Source organism: Aphelocoma coerulescens (assembly GCF_041296385.1).
Source record: "Aphelocoma coerulescens isolate FSJ_1873_10779 chromosome W unlocalized genomic scaffold, UR_Acoe_1.0 ChrW_unloc_scaf_1, whole genome shotgun sequence".
NCBI lineage: Eukaryota > Metazoa > Chordata > Aves > Passeriformes > Corvidae > Aphelocoma > Aphelocoma coerulescens.
In genome coordinates, this window is record NW_027184080.1 from 14,723,036 (window position 1) to 14,746,832 (window position 23,797).

At 44.1% G+C, this 23,797-nt stretch overlaps 1 protein-coding gene and 1 long non-coding RNA gene across 3 annotated transcripts in view; one reads left to right on the forward strand and one right to left on the reverse strand.

Annotated features, from left to right (window-relative positions):
* The window catches only part of LOC138102790 (zinc finger SWIM domain-containing protein 6-like), a 421,672-nt gene extending 400,809 nt beyond the window's left edge, over positions 1-20,863 (reverse strand). Inside the window, exon 1 of one of the 2 annotated variants that reach the window (XM_069000557.1) lies at positions 20,335-20,863. In XM_069000557.1, coding sequence (XP_068856658.1) covers positions 20,335-20,863 — 529 coding nt within the window. The remainder of the gene's footprint in view (positions 1-20,334) is intronic. The other variant, XM_069000559.1, reaches the window with a different exon arrangement.
* Positions 20,864-21,312: 449 nt separating this feature from the next.
* On the forward strand, positions 21,313-23,511 carry LOC138102791 (uncharacterized). Its single transcript, XR_011147544.1, has 2 exons — positions 21,313-21,491; positions 22,096-23,511. It is a non-coding gene; the product is annotated as an uncharacterized lncRNA (long non-coding RNA).
* Positions 23,512-23,797: the final 286 nt, after the last annotated feature.

A 23,797-nucleotide genomic window follows, 5' to 3' on the forward strand; every position in this document is an offset into this window, starting at 1 on the left:
ACATGGGTCTCAGTGTTTCCTGGGGTTCCCTCACCTCTAGAATGCTGCCCTGTTTGTGTTGATCCCCTGCAATGGAGCTGTTTGCCTTGGCAAATTAAGGGGGAGATGAGTAGCATTCCTTTAAGTTTATTTAAGTAATAACACATGAAAAATAAGAGGTACTATGGCTGTGGAAGGAGTATTACAAAAGCAAGCACTTCAAGATACTGGTTTACTAACATCAGGGGTCACTTATTTGAATGAGTATTTCCATAACACTACCACATAATGCAAAATTCTGGAAAAGCCAAGAGCTCCAGGGTTTAATTAATCTATTTTAACCCTAGTGACCCCTCCATTCCTCAACAAGACAAATCACATAATTTGTCCTTCCCTCTATTTTAACAGAATTATTCTCTGTGCATTACAACATATTTTTTACAACCCAAAAAGCAGCAGCATACAGTTTTATTTGCTAAATGTTAACATCCTAAAAGACAATAAGGTAAAAATAAATTCTCGCTTTTCAGTAACACCACAATCAGGGCAATTAAGTTTACAGATGTGTTTCTGATTTGAGCTCATGTTGCCTGCTGCCTTTACACTTGTACTTCTGGGGAAAAAAAAACCACCATACCTTTTTCACCCTACTGAATGTCTTTGTTCCACCCAGAGGCCAGCTCACCTTACCTCTGGAAAGCCCGAGCTTTTGTAAGCTGTTCACACGATAAACAGCTGTAGATGTATGGAAAACCTATTACTACATGCAGAAAATGAAAGCTGGCAAGTAGATTCTGTATTTATAATGGAAGAAAGCCTCCAAAACACATAAGCATTTCAATAAAGTCAGAAAGATTTTTTTTTTTCCTTACCACACTTATTTGGTGATAGCCTTCAAAATTAGTCTGTGTAAACAGCATGATAAGTGTAATTAACCTCAGAGTGGCAAAAATAGGCTATCCTCCTGCTAAGTGCTATTGTGAAATGCAAGAGGATTAGCAAGAGGAGCAGCAAAATCACCACTGGCACTTAGGGTTAATGAAGGTTTTCCTGTAGATCCTGTTCCTGCTTTAAGTGAAACACTAAGTAGGCAAATATAAGTCTAACAGGGTAGATGTATATCAATTTTGAATGCTGTCAACAGCTCAAGAACAGCATAACTTTCACTGAACTGATTAAAAGCCACAGTTTCTCTTCACCAGCTGTTTTTCACTCTAAAAAACCCTGCCAACTATGGTACATTTCCAAGTTTCATATTTTATTTCGGGTATAACAAACTTCAAATGATGACCAAGTGTCAGAGACTGAAATATTATAGTTTATGACTTAAACATTTTCATGAAAGACTTTTGCCTATTATAGCAGAACTGTATTACAAAAGCTGCAGAGGAGACCACCATGCCCTGACTGAGGCCCTACACTGCTCGATGATGAAGATAAGATAAAGTAACAACTCAGGGCTGGGGACATTCACAAAACATAAGCCTAACACCTTGGGGTAGAGACCGAAGCCCCAGGGCTATCATCTGCCAGGCTTTGCACAGACCCTCACACCAAAGGGTGGGGGGCAGAGAGGCTTAGGGTGTGTGTTGGAAAAACCTCTGGTGAGAGGTGCAGTGACCTCCCATCCTCTGCTGTGCAGACCAGCTCAGCTAAGGGGCCCTTCACCCAGGGGAAAAGGCTTATCCACAGCAGAAGGGGGTGTCATGGCCCATCAAAGGCCCCCCAAAGGAGTCCCCAGATCCTACACCAGAGATGATGCAACAAATCCACAGTGTTGCAAGGGACAGTGTCAAACTGGCCCCCTGCAAGGGAGGCACGTGGATGTTCCCATTTGGCCCAAAATGAATATTAATCCACTGGATTCTATACTCTTTGGCTTGACGCAGCGTGGCGACGGCAGCGGGGGACCCTCACCACCAAGAAGACCAGATGGAGGGGAGCAACGAGATGTCGTTGGGACCCCCGGATGGTGATATGCTTCCACCAAACCCCTGTCGCTCTCTCTCTGACCCCCCACCCCCCATGCACACTTCTATTTCTTTATTTCTTTTCTCTTTCTCTTTGCCTCTTTTACTATTAAATAAAATATATCAATTTTTTGGCACCAACATCTAACCTCATTTGGTTTTAATCTTGTTTTTGGGTGCATTTTGAACCTTCAAAGTTCTTTCCATTTTATACACAGAGACTTAATTTTCTTTGCTCCTCTGGGTTTAAACTAGGTCGTAACACCAAGATACAGCACATGCATACTTCATCCCATTTTCTGAGGAAACATTTTTCCCTAAAGGACCAGGTTAACTGAAGTTATTACAACTTTCAGATGCCTTTTTCACCTTTGAGCTCCTTTCACTCTCCCCACATGCATCAAATTAAAGCAGGCTTTATCAGGATGCACCAAATTGTATTCAGAATAATCAGAATGCAAAAAGATATTAAACATCTTACAATCATCAGGAATGTATTTCAAGTTTTTAGCAATTGAAGGATTTCAAAAAGTTCACAATCACTGCGTCTAATGAGGTGAATGTCACATTTTGCTTACAAATATAAGGTCTAAATCTTAAATGTCTGTGGCATCTTCATAATAAACAGCACAGGGTTCAGTTTTGCTTTTACCTTTGTCTTTTCTTCTTGTCACTACTACATGGTGGGGGGGAAGGAAGAGAAGGAAATGAACTGAAACCATCATGAAGCTCAATGAGAAATGCAGCATGGACCTGTATATTCACTGTATTTCATCATTCAAGATACATTTTTCCTTCTTTTAAAGAAGCTGGTATTTCCAAAACTGATGCACTGCATCCTTGGCTACAGCAACCATGAGATTGTGGAGTTTGGTATCCTGTGAGGAAGAAGCAGGGCAATGAGTAAGATTGTAACCATAGACTTCAGGGGAGCTAGCTTTATCCTCTCCAGGCATCTTCTTGGAAGAATTCCATGGGAACATGCCCTAGAGGGAAGAAGGGTCCAAGATGGCGGGTCAATATTCAAGCACCTCTTCCTCCAGGCTCAAGAATGGTACATCCCCATGGGCAAATAAGTGAGCAAAAGGGTCAGCAGACCTGCGTGGATAAACAAGGAACTCCTGCCAAAACTCAGACATAAATAAGAGATACATGAGGTGGAAGCAGGGACAGGCCCCCTGGGATGAATATGGGGATGTTGCCAGAGTATGCAGAAATGTAACGAGGAAGGCCAAGGCCCATCTGGAATTAAATATGGTCAAGGATGTCAAGGACAACAAGGAGGGCTGCTTCAAACACATCAATAACAAAGAAAATCTAAGGATAATGTGGGCCCACTACTGAATGGAACAGGGACCCTTGCAACAGAGGTTGCAGAGAAGGCTGAGATACTCAACTCCTTCTTTGCTTCAGTCCTCCCTGGCAAGGCCAACCCTTAGGAATCCCTGACCCAGGAGACCAGGGAAAAGGTCTGGAGGGAGGAAGGCTTTCCTTTGGTTGAGGAGAATTGGGTTAGAGACCATTTAGTCAAATTTGACATCCACAAGTCCATGGGCCCTGACAGGATGCATCCACAAGTACTGAGAACTAGCAGACATCATTGCTAGGCCACTCACAATCACCTTTGAAAGGTTGTGGAGATCAGGAGAGGTGTCCAAGGAGTAGAAGAAAGCAAATGTCACCCCAGTCTTCAAAAAGGGAAAGAAGGAAGACCCAAGGAACTACAGGCCAGTCAGCCTCACCTGGAGTAAGTCCAGCAGAAGGCTACAAAAATGATTAGGGGACTGGAGCACCTCACTTCTGAGGAAAGCCTGAGGGACCTGGGCCTGTTTAGCCTGGAGAAGACTAAGAGGGTATCTTATCAGTGTATATAAGTATCTGAAGGGAGGGTGCCAAGAGGATGGAGCCAGGCTCTTCTCAGTGATCCCAAGCAATAGGATGAGAGGCACCAGGCAGAAACTGAAACACAGGAAGATCCACCTGAACATGAGGAAGAACTTTACTGTGAAGGTGACTGAGAACTGGAAAAGGTTGCCTAGAGAAGTTACAGTCTCCTTTGATATATTCTGAAGCCATCTGGACACAATCCTGAGTTACATGCTCTAGGGGACCCTGCTTGAGCAGGGAGATCGGGCTAGGTGACCTCTAGTGGTCCTTTCCAACCTTAACCATTCTGGGATTCTGTAATGTGAACACTTAGTAAATCTACCTAAAAACAAGTTTCATATAAGTAATTCCAGTGAAGAACATTCTGATACCTCCCAACAGACAAAGTTTCAACCATTATGCACAAAAAAATATTTAGCTTTATTACCTGGTACAGTATTATTCATGGGAAGATACTATTAAAGGGTATCTCTTAAAGACTCAGACTAGTCAATTTTATGCCTGTTGTTTCTGCCCAAGTATTCTGAGCTGAAACAGACCCAATACTCACATTCTAACTCTATAACAGATTCAACTTGATGGAAGTTTATCAAAGCACTTGATGCACTCTAAGATCTTCTGGGGTGCATTTAGAAGAAAATGTGTGGTGAAAGTAATTTCATGAGCCACATCTCCTAGTCTGCAAACAATTTTATCTTTAAAGATGGATACATTTAAAGATACTGCTGGATTATCTAAATCTGCCACCTGCACAGCATAACTGTATTTGGTTTGTGTGGCAATGTTTTGGTAGAAGAGAGGGCTACAAAGATGGCTTCTATGAGAAGATGCCAGAAGCTTCACCCATATTCGACAGAGCTAATGCCAGCCAGCCCCTAGACAGACCCACTGCTGGCCAGAGCCAAGCCAATCAGCAATGGTGGTAGCACCTCTGTGATAATATATTTAAGTAGGGGGAAAAACTGCTGCACAACAACAGCTGGGAGAGAGGAGTGAATATATGAGAGCAACAACTCTGCAGACACCAAGGTCAGTGGAGAAGGAGGGGTAGGAGGTGCTCCAGGTGCTGGAACAGATTCCCCTGCAGCCCATGGTGAAGACTGTGGTTAGGCAGGCTGTCCGCATGCAGCCCATGGTGGAGCAGAGATCCACTCTGCAGCCCATGGAGGGCCCCATGCCAGAAGAGGTGGATGTGCCCTGAAGGAACCTGTGACCCCATGGAAAGCCCATGCTGGAGCAGGCTTCTGGCAGGACCTGTGACCCCATGGGGGACCCAAACTGGAACAGTCTGTTCCTGAAGGACTGCACCCCATGGAAAAGACCCATGCTGGAGAAGTTCATGAAGGATTGTCTCCCATGGGAAGCACCCCATTCTGGAGTAGGTAAAGAGCGTGAGAAGAAAGGAGCAGCAGATAAAATGTGTGATGAACTGACCACAATCCCCATTCCCCATCCCCCTGTGCTGCTCAGGAGAAAGAGGTAGAGAACTTGGGAGTGAAGATGAGCATGGGAAAAAGGGGTTGGTGCGGTTGGGTATTTTTAGATTTTTTTTTTAATATCTTATTATCCTGCTCTGATTTGATTGGTAATAAATTAAACTAATATCCCCAAGTTGAGTCTGTTTTGCCTGTGACAGTAATTGGTGAGTGATCGCTCCCTGCCCTTGAACCTTTCATTATATTTTTTCGCTGCTGAGGGGAGTGATAGAGAGGCTTTGGTGGACACCTGGAAGCCAGCCAAGGTTGACCCACCAGAAACTGACAGGAACTCACTGGCCTGAATTCAAATAACACCAAAGTGGATAAAACGAAACAATTTTAATAGTAGTAGTTATCTGAACCCAGTATGACCTCTTCCTCATATCTTCAAAATTAAAAACCTGAGTGTTGTCTTAGACTTCTCAACTAGATCAAACAACTTAGTATAACTTCACACCTATTGCAGCAACAAAAACTATGCAAAGGCACAGCTAGCGGCACATTCATCACTCTACAAAAATTGCTCCAACAACAAAATTGTCTCCCAACAGTGACTGGAAAGTAAACCATAGGACTTTACCTGCTGTCTTTTGGGAAAGTGCAAGATGAAGGTCCAAAGAGGAAATGAAAGCAAGCAGCTTCTGGCCATGCACCTAGAGACAGCATTCTCACCTTAAGCTGGTGTGAAGGTATTTACATAATGCTTCTGGAGGACTTTGGAAAGGATGGGAAGTACAAGTCAAGATTCCTTAATCAGTTCTGCAAAATTCTGAACTTGTGAGCAAGTTTGTAGGAAAATAACTAGGTAAGTTCTGTTTTATGGTGATAGACTGTTTTTCACTCAACCTCAGAGTTGCGACGAGAACTTCCACTGTGAGATGTCTGTTCCACTAAGAAACATCAACCCCACTGCATTTTAAGTTTGTCAGGTTTGAGGAAGCTCGCTCGACTGTAGGACACAAAATACCCAGGCTCTTAAATGCCTTTCCAATAAAAATGCTTTTTGACACAGGCAAAAAAAAAAAGTTTTCCCCAGATTAAAGACAAAATATACTTGGTTACAAATAAAATGTAACTGAAAATACTTTTTTTAGACTAAGCTGAATCTGTTTCACAATCTTGGATTTGTGAGCATAATAATTAAAGTATGCACATCCACCAATAGCAGATGAAATAATTTAAGAATTTCATTAAGATAAAAGAAGTTTACAAGTACTGCTACTCTCCTCTTCCCTCACTCAGGTCCTATAAGTCTTCAGCCTTCCTGGGATAGTACTTCTTACACTGAATATAGCTTAGCCAAGCTTCAAAAAAAAATGCTTTTGTTTGGGGGATCGTTCTTTTTCTTAGTTGTTAGCTTCATGTAAGCAACAAAACTGCATATAGCTCAGTATGCTGCTCTGAACAGCCAGTTTCTCCAATTGTATGCCTTCAAAATAGCAAAGAAGAAGTAGGGGTAGAAGTGAAGAGGTTAAAAGGAAGACAGGCATGAAAAACTAATTGGTACAAAAACTGAAGGACTGATATAACTGACTGCTCTTCATTCACTAAGTTGACAAGAGTTCAAGCTGGTACGTCTTTAATAAACCTAGCTTGCAAAAATCATGGTCAGTTCACAAAAGTATTACATTAAACTCCTGTGATCAGCCTAAAATATCATTTGACAGAAAGGAGGCATTTAATTTTAGGAGACTTAACAGCACAGCAATGGAGCAGGAAAGACAACAGACTAAGAAATTTCCTCATTTCAGGAAGGTGAAGTATTTACTTTAAAAGCCTGGATAAACATGAACAATAAACACAAACAGCAGAAGTTAGGAAGGAAACTAGATGCTTCAATTAGTATTGGAGGTCATGCAGGATCCTTTCTAGCAGGAGACAACCAAGAAGTAAAGTACCCTGCTTTGTACAGCTTAAGGACTCAGTCTCTCACTCATGCATATCTTTAAAGAGTCTGACAGCCAAAATCCTCTAGGCAGACCTGTAGGAGGACTCTAGGAAGTAAGCAACCCAGATCAATCCTTCCACATCAAAAAAGGCTACTGTTGAAAGCAAGCCTTGTTGATAAGCTTTAATCTCCCCCAGTGCAAGCAGTTGAGAAAGCCAAAGCATTCTGTCCCAGACAGGCCCACATAAAACTCCATTAAATCTCTCTTTACCATAAAGGGAAGTAATTTTTGTCCTGAAAATGGACTCATTCACACTGTGCAGTGTTCAACAGGGTTTCCAATGCACTTCTTTCCTCCACCAGTTTTGTGCAAGCTTAGTGCTGCTTTTAACCACTGGGATAGCATGGTAGGGGAACTCGTCCCTTGGTCAATGTGTTATAACAAGAAAAAACACTATGGATGAAGAAATGTGGAAGATGGCTTACTCATGCAGACCCAACAAACATCACAGCTCAAGAAAGGCCCATGGTGCCATCTCTGGAACAATCAGACCACCACTTTTTGCCAATAGTGAACTTCCAAGCACAGCAGCTTGGTCTCCCCTTTCCCCAGGCAGCAGTCAGAGCTTCATGATCACGTTAAGCTAGTCTAAGTGTGACTGACAGAGAAATGAGTCCTGCACTTCTCAGTGCTCTCCTCTTGTAATCTACTCTCCCTTGAATCAACAGTAGCATTATTTTTTTGCCAGTAAACCACTTCCTAAAAAAGAGAGGGGAAGAGTGATAACACTGCTAAATTATAACTGGAAACGCAATTTCATCTTCTCTCAAATTAAAGGTTTATGGCTTTTGTAATTTATAATCTTTGTCAGGCAACCTAAGGTTACCAGCCTTAGAAAGATCAGGCTTGTATTTTAGCTTTAAACTTGTATTTACAAAGACCATAGACTATTGGTCTCAGCCTTTGATCAGCACACCACCTTTATGACACAATCCAGGTTTTGTAGGCCAGCACAACAGTCTCTGAAAAGCTGACACACAGAGCTCAAGTTAATGGAGGCCCTTTCATCATAACACCAACTCCTAGTACCTGTATCACTGCACCAGCATGCCCATGTCAGGGCTAATGAGCTGCAACCACCACCCTGGACACTGCAATTAGACATCTAGACCACATATTGCTAGCAAACCTTACAACAGCCTCCTGCTCACAAGTATATTTATTTTCACAGGAAAGCAAACTGAACAAAGGCCTAGTAGTGCTTTTGCCCATAGAAGAGGAGCCACTCAGTACTGAGAGCAGGGTGGGATGGTACTGAGCTCTGCGGGGGATGAGCCTGTCAAAGGTCCCTCCAACCTATGCTGAACGTGTTGCTGGCAACTTACACTACTTGTACCCAGTTACTGATGGAAGATTAAATTGCAGGCTACCTCAGCAGCAGTCCCACTGCCAGCCCACACTGCAAACATACCCTTCCCACTGCACTTCAAACCAGCATCAGATGGCAAGAACTGCATTATAGGTGGATTTGCTTATTCCATTATACCACACTCCCCCATCCCCAGGTTTAGAACATTCGTTTCCTTACCAAGGTCACATGCAATGCTATCCCTTCCAAGCTACCTGGCCCCAAAACACAGCTACAGATAACACTCCACCCACCAATAAAACTACATGTATGCAAGGCTAATATACAGACTTCTTTTTACACTCCTGCTGCTGACTCCTCCACCTCATTCACACATATAACTTCTGCCTGAGGTGTTTGTATTACATCATAACATCACCTGCCCCACTTCATCTTCTCACTCACATTGCCAAATAATTGAGTACACTGAGGTCCTTGCCTGGAATGCTATTCTATCATTGAGCCTTTGCTGGTTCTAGTGCAGTGCACCACACTGGGATGGTTCTCGCCAAGGTCCCTGGTGGAAAGCTTTTCTGGGAATGCTTCAGGATTTATATTCCTTTACCTTTCAGTGCTTCTATAAATTGACAATTCCTCTCCCAGAACTTTTGACCTTTACTGTCTTTTGTGACTCTCCTTTTACTTCTTAAAAATCACCGCTCAGTGTCTCATTGTACATCCTCCTACATTTCCTCCTTTCAGTAAATGTTTCTCAACACTTCATCTCAACTTCATTTTGTTATTCAAGGAGGGAGGGGAAGATAGACCTCATAACAGGCATGATTCACTGAAGTGCATGCTCATGAGTCACACCTCTTTCCATTTATCCAGGCTAACGTGTCATTCCCCATCCGTATTCCCAGGTCAGCACAACTTATAGCCTTGGGGAAAAAAAAAGGAAAAAAACAAACCACCTCAGTTTTTCTCAGGTCTGGGTATCACAGATATTCACTACTATGAAGGGGGAAAAAAAAGATAGAAAACACATACCTGGTCTTTTTAAAATTAAGCCATTTATTGCCTGTTGATGAGAATTAAGACACAATTTGACTATACCTTATAATAAAAGAAATTCCATTATATTCTATGATCTTATCAATGCACATTTAACTTTATGAATAAATCTGTTTCAAACAGTTGTACAAAATGAAGTCACTAGCTCTGTTTTACCACTGTAATGATGGAGTCTCCACCATGACCCAACACAAAATGCTTCTGCTTCTGATACAGTTCAAGAAACACCCTTCAATTACATAGAAAGTCAGCGTTTTATGAGAAACAGGGTGTATCTGACACACAAAGGAAATTTTTCAATTTCAAAAGCTACAGGACAGCTAAATTAGTTTGACAACCTGCTTTCCATTTTGAAAGCTTAGATTCTTTCATACAAAATGAAACAATCGGCTTCCATGCCTTCACTAATACCCATTGAAAGCAGACCATGTAAAGCAAGCAGTCATTCAGACTATAGCCTTCTTAAATACACCTCCTCAGGGATCTACTGAGCTCTTCGACCTCTACCTTATCTCAGGCATCACAACTTGCCTGGTTCTTTTCCTAGCCTGTCATCTATAAACTCAGCATTTTACTATCTCTCTTCTCTTCAAATATATCTTATTCTATGAGCCAAACTCTCTTTTAATCCTAAATACCTCTTCACTCCTACCACCAGCCACTTATATTTATCATCTGCATAACTACCTAGAAATTAAGCCTTTAAACTATTGACAGAATACATGACAACGTAAAGTTTGATCACTGGAAACTGTCAGTAAAACTAAGTGGTATGCTGCTTCTAGAAGTAGAATTAATCAAGTTATTCTCAGCTCCCTCATCCCATCAGACTGCCAAGGCATCTGTTACATCAAGTCCCATTCATAGTCACTGCCTACTATTCATGCATTAGTAGCCCACTTAGCTGAAGCCACCTCTATAAATTCATGTATTTAGATTTGACCAAGAAATCCACATGATGGCTCTCTCACATAACACGGCTTTAATAACAAAGAGCTAAAAAAGTTACATATTTTGTAATCCTCATCCCTCAGCTCTAGAAGAAGCAAAAGTGAAGTTTCGTGCTTCTATATAATATAGCTACACTAAATCCAGATACAAAATACAATGGATTGATATTTTATCCCCAAGAAACTATTTGTAGTCAGTTTGCAAGGTTTCAGTTTACAACCTAAACCAGTGAAGGAACTGAGACTCATTTTGCATGTACAACAGCAGCAGTACAGCCAGTTATCACTGGTCATAGCACAGTATTTCAGAATAAAAGCATTCCAGGTTTCCTTCCTTTAACTAATATATTTAAAAAGTAATTTAGACTATTGATTTTTCCCTGTTCTTGTACTTTTAAAAATCAGTCGACTCAGCAACATTATCTTGAAAAAGTGCAAGCCATACTTAATGTGGTCACAGAGGGCACCCTTGTAAATATGCAAACAAGTTTCACTAAAACTACTTTGTCACCCTCCCAAAGCAGTGTACTGTATTCCTCAAATATGAGAGGAAAACTAAGTACTTCATTGAAGCAACAGCTGTGCAAGTAATCAATAGCTTACTGTAAAAGCTCTTCACAGAACTTGGCTGACTAGCAACCCAAGAAGCTGCATTTTGCAAACAAAAACTGTTTCAGTGAATTTTGCAATATCTATCAGCACCACAGAGACAGAACCAGTCTGGGGTCGGGCCACCGCTCATCGGTGTTTGAGAGTCTGTCTTCTTCCCCCCCCATTGGAGCAAGGACCTAAGACAGCAGCACCAACATCAGCGGAGTCCAGTGGGTGGCAGGAGGTGGCAGAGAGCGGCAGCACTGACCCCACACATGCCAGCGGTTCCCATCTGCCGCTAAAACTGCTTTGTAAGCTCCTACCTTCCCGTTCTTTTGTTCCAGGGGGAAAGTTGAGCTGAGTAGGGTTTGTCTACCATCTCTCTTTTGTCTCACAGACTGCGCAGTCTTCTGCGGAATGCACCATCTTGGGTGGAGCATTTGTCTGCCATTTTCCCTTTGTCTCCCTACATGCGGTTGTCTGCAGAGGGTGCCATCTTGGGGGGGTTTACTCCAGCATTTTGAGTTTCTCTCTGTTCCCGAAGAGTCTGCGAGATTTCAGCAACTTTGTAACTAGTGACTATTGCTGTTATTTTTTGCCTATTGCTATTTTAATTTTTTAATGAAACTGTTATTTTTTCACTTATATCTACTCGTATTCGTTTCTCCTTATTGGTGGAAAGGGATTGGGTAAACTAAAGGGGAGGTAACTCCTTTTAGTGTCCACCTCTTAAAATTGTCTTAAACCAAGACAAATAGATAAATTTAAAAAATGAAGTTCTCCTTTTTAAAGTATGTGATGGTACACATCACAATTATCTTAAAATATATTTCAAATGCAGTTAAAGTTTCCCCTAATTTACACCTTATTTTTCATTTTTCAGAAGGGTTTAAAAAAGCATTAGTTAAAAAGCCCACATTAGGAGACACTTCAGTCTATTTCTGATTTGACTCAATTCATTAAAGTATCCTGTACAACTGCTCAGCTCCTACAGGAGGCCTCTTACCAGTTCTGACTTGACCACAAAAGAATTCTCTACACTTTAGTTACTATTAAAAGGCTACACTCCTCTGGTCTGTTTACACATTTGCAGAATTAAGTCAGAAAAAACCCTGTTTTAAGATAGTGACCCATCACAAGTTTACTAGACCTCCTTGTCTTCAATAGTGGGGCTAAGGCAACAAAGACTGGATGCATATTGCTACCTCATCAGGGGAGAGCATGGTAATACATTGCAAGGGCATCACAACATTTAGAACAGCCATATAAACCTAGTCCTATACTGGATGCTCCTGCATTCACTTCAGACTGAAGTTAAAGATGTCTGGTTCACAGATGCTTCAAACACACTGATGGTAAATGGAAGTACAGAGCAATTGCTCTTAACATTCAGACAGGAATGGAAGTAGTAGAAGAAGGAACGGGAAGTGCATAGGTGAGAGAGTTTAAAGCTGTATTGCTGGCAGTAAAGGAAAAAGCAAGGATGGTGTATGTTGATTCTTATGCAGTCTGGGCTGGTGCCACACAGTGGTTGTGTCGGTGGGAAGCATTAGATTGGCAAGTGAATGGAAAAGAGATTTGGCAGAAAGAAGATTGGAAGTGGTTGTTGTTACAGGCTCAATCCCAACAAATCCACATAGGATGTGTCAAAGCTCACGGCAGTGATCAAGCCTTATAGACTTATTGGAATAACCAAGTGGATCATCTGACAAAAATTAAAAATATAAAAATTGATCAGTTGGAAGATCCACAACATTGGTATTGATTGGGTGAATGGTTACATTGTAAATTAGGGCATACTGGACAGGAAGCTCTATTTTTTGCAGCACGAAGCAGAGGCTGGCCATTGACCAGGAGGATTTGTAAAGGCCTTCTCACACAATATCCCCAGTGTCAATTGAGACTTGGACAAAATTATCCAGACCTGGCATCGCCTTTACATATCAAAAGTGACAAAACACTGGTCCACCTGGCAAATAGGTTATATTGGACCTCTGAAGACATCTAATGGTTACAAGTACATACTAACAAGTGTGGAAAGTGGTATCTGGACTGTTAGTTGCCACTAAAAGCAGGCATGCTGATGCCAAAGCTACTATTTCGGGACCCAGTAACTGGTTTTCCAGTCTCCCTATCCCAGATTATACAAAGACAATGGATCACATTTCACCAGTGTGATGGTACAAGACTAGGCCAAAAGGGAAGGTATCAAATGGGTTTTTTATATACCTTATTATCCCCAAGCAAATGGGATTGTGGAGCATGCCAATGGTTTGTTGAAACACTACCTTAGGCCACATGAATCTGGATGGGATAAAAGGTTACCCTCTGTGTTCTATCAGATAAATAACTGATATGGACCAAAGAGTAATCATGTTTTAAGAGATTTCTTGAGTCCAGTGTCCCTTGAATCAGCTCCAAATGATAAAATTGAAGCCTTTCAGGACAACCTAAAGGTGGGCCAACCAGTCATGGCCAAACTATCCCAAACTGGGATTGTACCTATTACTCTAATGAACACTCAAAGACCATTAGCCTGGGTGGCTACTGACTCTAATGGCCACCAACACAGAATCAGTTCCTGATGAATATTTCCCACATTCTGAACTAAGGAAATTAACCTATCTCACCCAGCACACCTGCCAAGATAGATATTTTACAGAACAATGTCTGGCTGCTCTTATCATTGTATAAGTTTGTTGGTTTAGCCTCTCTAATAACCTTGAACATTCAAGTATATCCTCACCAACCAGAAGATCGTGTGTACATCTGGACATGAAATAAAGATCTGCTTAAGCAGAAGTGGAAAGGACTTTTGACTACTCATACCACTGTGAAAACTACAGCTGGAGACTTCTAAATCCCCTACATACAAATAAAGACAGCTCTGGACACAAAAGAACTGTACTGGACAGTACAATAAACAGTAAATCCACTGCAGATAGATCTGCAACAGAATCAAATACTCTAAAATGAAATACGTTAAATGTTTCTTTTTGTGTGCATCTTCAGAGCAATGTTTCCAATATTGCAGCATGGCTATTTGTTCCTGGATAAGTCAACCATGCTAGCCAATCCTTGCAACCAAGGATTGTAATAGCAAGGATGGCTACACTAATGGTTGGTTTATGGATTTTATTCTAAATTTGAAAAATCAGGTGTAACAGAATGTGTAAACCTGACAAAAAACATTTTATCTAAAACCAAAAGGGTCCCAAAAGGATGGCTGGCTACTCTAGCTTAAGTTGGTCTACATGGTGTTAAGAATCTTGATCGGTATTGTTAAGGTAGTAGATAATTTAAATAGGTTTTACCAAATAAGTTTATTAATAGTGATTATTGCATTTTAATGTCCTCCAAGTTCCTTTCAAAGACTGTTACTGTTAGTTCAATTATTAGATTTGCATCTAAGTTTTCCACAAGCATTGCTTTGAGATGTTTGTGCCTTCTCTCTAGTTGCCACAGAGAGTGGAAAAAATTTCTCCCTGAATTTAGCTTGGGAGGCCACACAGAACTTCATGATTGAGAAATCAAATTTGTATTCTATACAGAAGGAAGTCGATGACCAATCTGCTGAACTCTTCCAATTATTGTAACCTAAAGACTGGTTTCATGAACTCTTCCCCCTGGATCCTGGTTTGCATCACATCTTTCTTGCAATTTTTGAGACTTGACAGGTAGGGAATACTCTGATCTACATGAACTGGTAACATCATTAGTAGGATGACTTGTTTGAATTGTCCCCAACTGCAATGGACATTCTGAATTTAATGTTATACCCTGTTGTTGCAATATTATTATTATTAGCTAAATTCTAACTGATTTCTGTAATAACTTTGTATGTTAAAGTGTAATGTATAACTCAGCTAACACTCTTCCAAAGTACATGAATTAAGAAAAATAGTAAAACTGAGGAGATTGAACTATCTCGATATATTTGACGATAATGTACATATATGCAGTGGATGCTTTTATAGCGCGGAGGCAAGAGGTACCTGCACTACCACTTCATGAGGTAAAGATGATTGACTGAAGTCAAGGGGTAGAGTGTAGCAGAATGCCCTGCCCTGGATGCTCTGCCGTGGAATGTGATCAAGTAAAGGGTGTCACATGCTGGTTTTGGTGTTGAATTATACTAAAACCAATCTGGCTCAGCAACCAAATCAACATCCTGATAGTAAGGCAAAGATCTGGTGGATAAGCTGCTAAGCTGACCTGGAGACATATGACTGGCAGTCATATCACTTTACACTGGAAAAGTCCAGTCCACTTTCATATGGTCAGGTTCTAAAATATTCCTCCTTGGAGTGTGTGTATGAAGTTTCCTGCCTTGGGAAGGGGACGTCCCCCAAGGATACTCCTTGAGGTTAAGAGAAAGAGACCTGCCCACAAGTGTTGGTATGGGTGAGTTACATCAATCTCTACTTAATAATTGTTTCTTTTTGCTAGCTTTAATATAATTGCTTTGATATAGTGCACTATAATATACACTACTAGTAGTTTTAGCTTTTATACCGTGTAGTATATAATTCTGTTTAAGATCTTTTGTCTAATCATTTGTCATAATAAATAATTCATTTTATATAAATATATCCGATTTACCATCTTTAATCCTGAGGGAAAAAGTTACTTAAATTGTTGACAAAGTCTGGGGCTAAGACTGGATTCAGCCACACCCTGACTCCTCTCTGAGGAGTTGAGAAAGCAAGGGGGTCCTCTCTGCACCTTGTGGCTCAACAGAAGGGCTTCTCCATTAAACTTCATCTCCACCCACAACAACCTCCTAAAGTTAGAGTGCAGAGAGCACACAAGAATCAGTTGTTGGCATGGCAGCTGTCTCAAATTCAAGAATTGCTACATACCAAAATATCTGATCATATACAGATGTGTTAGTTTTGTATGGCCTGGTTTTTGGTAGCAGGGAGGCCACAGAGGTGGCTTCTGTGAGAAGCTCCTAGAGGCTTCCACCATGTCCAGCATAGCCAATCCCTGACGGCTCTGAAGATGAACATGCCACTGGCCAAGGCTGGGCAAACTAGAGATGATGGTAACACCTCTGTGATAACATATTTAAGAAGAAAATCAAAACAAAGTTTGTGGTGCAGTTTGAATTCCACCTAGAGAAGAGGAGGAGGTGAGAACGTGTGAGGGAAAACAATGTGCAGACACCAAGGTCAGTGAAGGAGGAGGATGAGGTGTTCCAGGTGCAAGAGCCCAGATTCCTCTGCAGGCTGTGGTGATGACCATGGTGAAGCAGGTTGTCCCCCTGTGGCCCATGAGGGTCCAGGGGGATGCAGAGATCCACCCACAGCCCATGGGGGAGGTGCTCACGCTAGAGCAGGTGGATGCCTGGAGGAGGCTGTGATCCAGTGGGAGACCTGGTAGAGAGAGGAGGCCCCTGCTTACAGCTGGAACAGCCTGTCCTGGGAGGACTGCACCCCATGGAAGAGTGACCCAGGCCGCAGCAGTTTTGGGAAGACTGTTTGCCTGTGGGAGGGACTCACATTGCAGCAGTTTTGGAAGGACTGCTGCGCATGAGATTGGAACCATGTTGGAAAAGTTCATGGAGAACTGTCTCCCGTGGGAGGGACCCCACAGTCTCACAGGGGAAGGACTCCTTTCCCTGAGCAGTGGAAGATCTTGGGTGACCAAATGACCAAACCCCCACGCCCTGTCTCCCTGCACTGTCAGTGGGAAGGAGGGAGGGCTTGGGTGAAGAAAAGATGTTTTTAAGGGCTTATTTTACTTCTCATTATCCTCCTCTGATTTTGTTAGTAATAAATTCACTTTGTACTTCTAAGTTGAGCCTGTTTTGCCCTTGGAGTGTTTTCTCCTGGTCCTTAACTCACGAACACTTCGTTAATTTTTTTTCTCTCCTGTCCAGCTGTGGCAGGGGAGGGTGAGTGAGTGGCTTTTGTGGGTGCCTGGCATTTGGCCAGCGTCAATCCATGATGGAATCCCTTTCCTAAACTGAAAGCAAACTTTGAAACTGGTTTCTTGGGAGCAAGGAAAGCCTTGAATTTAAAGGAAAAATTAAATGTGAGAAGCATGAAAACTGATCTAAAACAAACAATGAAAAAATTTGTAGGTCAACCCAATTTAAACTTTTCTATTAAAAAGACTCTTTGTTTTTAAAACTATGACAGGAAGTGATTTACAATTCATTTTCTCCTTAAAAAAACTTTAAAAATTCTAATGCTGACCAAAAGTTAAAGCATGTTATTAAGGGCATTGTCCAAATGCCTCAACCAGTGAGAAGCTTGGGGCATCGACCACCTCTGTAGGAAGCCTGTCCCAGTGTTTGACCACCCTCTCAGTAAAGAAATGCTTCCTCGGGTCCAGTCTGAACTTCCCCTGGCACAGCTGTGAACCATTCCCATGCATCTTGTCACTGGATCCCAGGGAGAAGAGGTCAATAATTCCCTCTCCACTTCCTCTCCTCAGGAAGCTGTAGAGAGCCATGAGGTCACCCCTCAACCTCCTTTTCTCCAAACCAGACAAACCCAGAGCCCTCAGCTGCTCCTTATAGGACATTCCTTCCAGCCCTTTCACCAGCTTTGTTGCCCTCCTCTGGGGGTAATTTAAGGACCTTCACATCCTCCTTACATTGTGAGGCCCGGAAGAGTACCAGAGGGAAAGCTGCACCAATGCTAAATACAGCAGGAACAATGTCCCATATCTGTTTGAAGCATTTGGGCAATGCCCTTAACAATACAACTGACATGTTTCATATCACCAGCTTCCACTATTTTTGTGCAGCCTTCCAAAATAGGTCCATATAAAGTAAACAAACAAACATAAAATTTTCAAACCCAACCAAAATATTTTCAGTAGTAGGTATAGCATTTTAGAATGCAGTTAAGGAGTACAGAGGCAGCAGTCAATACTTCAGTTGTATTTATGCATATTTTCTTTCTCCACATTGACCCTTGCCAACATTACTCCCCTTTTGAAGCTATAAAAAAATAACTTTTTTGTTTTTTTCATTCACAACTACTCATTGAGGCCTATTCCACTGCTTGAAAACAAGCAAAGCCAAGCCCACATCGGCTGTCCTAGAAAAGATTGCATCCATTTTTATCATCCCTTGGCTTTATTTTCACAGTGAATTCTTAGTTTAAATGTAAACAACTAAGAAATATCTCCCTATGTGCACTCCTGCCATTCCTCATTGCTTGCAAAGAGTATCAAGTGCAAACAAAAGGAAAAAAGTCTCAGCACGGCCAATCAAACTAAAAAGGTCCTACTTTTGGTTTTGCCAGTCCTGAGGAACCACCGATGCACCTCAGACCTTTCAAAAAAAGGAGAGAAAGCCAAGACATTAAACTTATTAAATAGTTAATTTAAAAAATACCCTTAAGAACTAAAAAAAAAAGTTTAAAAAAAACCCAAACAAACAAACACAAAGAAACACAAAAAACCCACTCATCTAAAGCTGAACTCCACCTAGGCAGAAGGGAAGGGCGCTTAATCTAGGAACAGCAAGAGCTTCCCTTCAGAAAGTAGAAGGCAAGTTTGCAGGCTGCCCGCGAAGTGAAATCCGCTGCGGACAAGGCCGACGGAGAGCCCAGCACCCTCCGACCCCGAGCCGCAGCAGCGAGACCAGGGATGCCGCTATAACTCGGCACGGCTCAGCCCCACATGGCGCCGCGAAGAAAAGGCAAGCAGCTGCCGCAGTCAAGGCACCGCCGGAGGACGGTCCGACCCAGCACAGGGCGGGACAGAAGGACCAGCCGCGGGGAGCTGCCGTCACACCCTACCCCGATTATCGAGCCGGCAGTGAGAAGCGATAATGTCTTTTGTCCGGTTTCCCCTTTCGGTGGGGGGTAGAAAACCGATGAGAACATAAACGTTAAAATAAGAACTAAGTGTCCAGTCGCCGCCTCCAGCGCGAGGCACCGCCGCACAGCAATGCGCATAGCGATGCGTACAGTAACGCGCCCGGGCCGCACAAACTGCAAGCGCAGCACCCCCGGCGAAAGTTTCCTGGGGAAGCCACAAACCCCTTCCCCACAGAGCCGCCACCACCCCAATGGGGCCTGCTTGCGGGTGGGGGTAGCAGCTCACACACACGCGGCAAGGCAACTCCCCTCCCCCCCCCCCCCGCCCCGGTGGAGTACCAACCTCCAGTGCCCTTTAAACAGAGGTAGGAAGGAATTAACCAGGGGCACCAGCCCGCAGAGGAGGAAGAACAGTGGAAGGCGGCGGTCGCTTCGTGCGGGAGCAGCAGCAACGGAAATGGGGAGGGAAGTATTGTTTCAGAAGAAGAAAAAGCAGCGATTTTCTCCTCACCTCGCCGTTGTCACGCAGGGGCTCATCCTAAAGTAATCCGTGAGCCCCTCCGCGCCTGAGATGCAGCTGCTCCCCGCCATCACATTCACTTCTCCCCCCCTCCCCCTAGCGGTGGGGCCTGAGCAAATCGCGCCTCCACCCTCTGGCTCGCCGCCGCCCTAGAAAATGCCTTTGTTTGCAGCTTTCCCCGCACCGCACACCCGCTCCTGGGGGCCCGCACCCTCTTTTAATTCTTTATTTTGGACCGAGGCGCATCCCGCCCTCTTCCCCCGTCGTCCGCCTTCTGCTGATTCATTTCAACCAGCGGTTCTGAAGGGGGGAGGGGGGAAGCGGAGGCATCTCCTTGCTATTGTGGCTCGGGGTTTGGTGATGACCCGGATTGCCAAATGTGGGGAGCTGGGAAGAAGCAGAGCCAAACGGGATTAAGCACTCTGGATTACATGGAGCGGGCGCGACGTGTCGGAAAAGTTAAAGGAACAGGCAAGGGGCAGCGTAACCAACCCTTCTGTCAGAGACCGAGCCGGCCGTTGGCGGCAAGCACCGTAGATACGTCACGAAGCAGAGCAAAGGAGTTATTTCGTGTTCTGGATCTGAGGAGAAGGAGGAGAGTGGTAGAGGAAGTTCCTCGGCCCGAATTACAGCCTGAGAGTGAAGGCCGTACCGTGGGGGGGGGGGGGGGGGGGGGGGGGGGGGGGAGGGAGTCGCACGCGCCAAGGAGGTGGGGTGGCTGGCCGCCGGGCCTCGCAGCAAGAGGCGGCTCCCCGGATAACAGGCGGGTGACGCGTCAGGGGGAGACCCACGGCTGAGGAGACTAGCAACGCCCTACCCAGGTGGCTGTGGCCCAGCTCGGTAACGCGGTCCCGGCCGGTAACTCACCGACTTGCAGGACATTATCGACGTAGCCGCCATCTAGCAGAACGATGCCCCGGCGAAAAGGCAGGCGGTTCTCGTCGACGGCGGCGATGTCCGCGCCCCCACCGGGCGCGGTACCGGCGGCGGCCCCCCCGGGGGCGGTGGCGAGATCCTCGGCGCCGGTGTTGAAGGAGGAGTACATACAGATTTCCCTCTCGCTGCGGGGGAAAGACCAGTAGACAATCCTGCGTTGCACCGGCTCTGGGATCCTTTCGAACTGTTCTTCCACCTGCTGGAAGGGCCACTTCTCCGCCACCTTGCGAGCCGCGATGTCCAGCAAGGACTCGGGGCTCTGGGTCTTGCCGAGCGGTAGCAGCCCCAGAGCGGCAGCGGCAGCAGCTACAGTAGCAGTTGCGGAGGAGGGTCCGGCGCAGAGCGCCCCACTGCTGAGGCCCATACCGCCCGCCCGTTGGCCTGGCCTGCACCCCGAGCCATAGCCAGGTCTACAACAGAGGCGCTTAGCAGGGAAAGGGAGTTGACCACGCTCCGCCATGATCGCACCGCTTCTAAGCGGACAGCGGAAGTGGATATACCCTATAAACGGCACCAGGAAGGCCGCGAGCCACCCCTGGGTCACGCCCCCTCTTCTTTTACATGGCCGCAAGGGGCGGTGCCGGCTGTTCGTCCACTGTGGGGGGCGGAGTCTTATGCAAATCGACGCCATAAACGTAAATAGAATGGCCCGAGAAAAGCTTAATCCCTGCGTGGGTGGGGGACGGTGTGCGCGCTCCTGGCGCAGAGACGCTGTGCCGATGTATTGGTAGCCTTCTTCTCCCCCGACGTCACGCGTGCAAGTCTGAGAGTACTTTACGTGCCTGGTGGGAAAGGGGAGTGTGGCTGGTGGTGCCCCTCTCTGACACCGTGTAAGGAATGGAATGTGGGGGTGGGGCCGTCGCGGTCTCAACCCGGTCACCTCCGCTAGGAAAACGGGAGGGGGTGGGTTAGAACTCTGTTCCGCAGCCGGAAAATATAGAAACGGCTGAGGCAGCCACTCGTCCGCAAAAAGGTGGGGGCTGGCCTGCCTCTAGCGCCTTTCCTGGGGGGACAGAGCGACGCCCGCCTTTCGCTGGAGCTCCGCGGGAGTTGAGGGCTGCTGGGATGCAGCAGAGGCGACTCGGAGGGTAGGTAGAAGGTGCTTATGGGCGGCTCCATGTAGGGTCGAGTGGCCTGGCCTGGGCTCCTGCCTCAGAGGCGGGATGAAATGGGCGAAGCTGGGGTGTTGTTGTCGGGGTCCTGCTCTTCTAGAGCAAGATCTGGGGTGGCTGAACCCACGCGTTCCTACAACAAGTCCTTGAGGCGGCTCAGTGAGGCGCGACCTAAATTTCCGTTTTATTGGAGACACTACGGCCGTTGGGCCGCAGGGTGGGCTCCCGTCCCGTGGGGTGCCCGACGTGTGCTGGCTCGCTGGTCGTGCGCGCGCGCGCGCTGTGGTCGTGTTTGTGTGTGGGCTGGTTGTAGCACGGTACGAGCTCCACGCAGCCGACTCGCTTCACAGGTCCGGCTTGGAACCGCTCCGGTAGCCCAAGATGAAGGGCTCCGTGACATGACCCGCGGTGAGTAAACTGAACGCTACTAACGCGTTGTGTTTGCCTTGGTGTCGAAAATGTCTGTTTAGAGGCTGGTGTTGGCCATCTATCCCGGTTAATTTTTTTGCAAGCAGTGTGGTGTATAATGCTCGCAGTTGCTGCAGAGCATGAAGTGACAAGTATTCTTTTTATTTTTCAGGATTCATTAAAAAACAGCGATATATGGGATCGTACCGACTCCTTAAATTAAATGGCCTTCCTGAAAAAAAAACCAAAACTGATTACGCACAGTAGCAGGCTGAGAATATGAGACTCCTGCGTAGCAACTTGCAGTTGAAAACACTTATTCATCTTGCTTGAATTTAACAATGCACAGCACTTGATAGTATACGATACAGAAGCCGTGATTTGAGTGCCTAGTTACTTCATTCACGTAGACTAGTTTACCCAGGTAGACTACATTTTCTGTGATGTAATGCAAGTGTTCATCTGGGAAATGCATAGTTGGGAGATGGCTCCATTAGGGAAATCAGCGAAAGAATGTCCAGTGTCAGATGTAAAATCTAAGAAGTACAAATAACATCAAGTTGACTTGAAACTTGATATCTACTTTTTATTTTCACCAAAACCTGAGACTACACCAATAGTTTATTCTTTTAACAGGTGATTAAAGAGCTTTGCAGAAACTGAGTTTTCCATTAAAACTGGATGGGAAATTCAGTGAACTGTATAATATTTGCAGACTGGTTTTTAAAAAAAGATCAGCAGAAAGCCTGAAGATGGTTTAAAATATGCAAGTATTTGCTTTTTTGCATACTACTAAGCTCATAGACAGTGGCATTGATTTGTCATTTCATAGGTAGAGAATCTTTTTACATCTAGGTAAAGAACTTTTTCTGCTGTCAGTTGCTTATACTAAGAAAATGGCTAATGGTTTTTATTCAAGGAGTTTAAACTGCAGACTACATACAGGGACTCAACTGTGTTCTGCAGAGTTCATTTTCTGTATATGCTATAAGGTGTTTTTTCTTTGCGATCATGAGCTCTACCTTCTGAACAGGAAATGAGTATAAACTGATGCTTGTGCTTCTGGGTATAGACCGCACAAAACAGTTACTCTTGAGGTACCAGTTTTGTAAATTCACAGATACCTTGCTGGGATATTAACTTGCATTTTCATCATTTTAGGTATATACTTTAGAAGTGATCTACTGGTTTTATAACTTAATTCCTACTAAATTTTGGAGGTATTTGGGAGCCTGAATGCTACAGACAAGAGATAAGGATGAAACACTTTATTTTACTATTAATATGGTATTGATTTCTGTGGATACAAAAATGCAGCTAGCAAGAATTTCTCTTGCTTCTTTCCAGTCCCGTGAGATATTTTTCTCTCTCATGGAAGATATTAGTAGAGTTCTATAAACTATGAACACCCATGACCTTGCAAAGCCTTGTTTATAGTACAGTAGAAAAATATTTTGACAATGGATGTTTTAGGATTTTAGCCAATCACCCCAATGGGTGGCTGATCCTTTGACCAATTAGACTATGAAGAAAAAAGTCTATTAAAGAGTTTGTAAAATAATTAAATAAAATGAATCTTGCTGTACAATACCTGCCTGCTGGATCTCTCTTCTCCTCCATACCACTGCAGGACACCGCGATAGATTTCAGTATTTCTGAGAGCAGATAAATGGAATATATACCAGGTAAAAAAAGAAGAAATTCATGTTTGCATGTGTACAAGAGCAGAGGAAAATTATATTTAATTTTCACCCCATCACTCTCTGTTAATAATTCTTCACATCTTTAAGTATTTTTTCTTCTATGTTATTCTAGCACTAGTTCTGTTTTAAACAAGTGTCTAGTAAGTCAGTAAAAAATGCTCTTCTAAATTG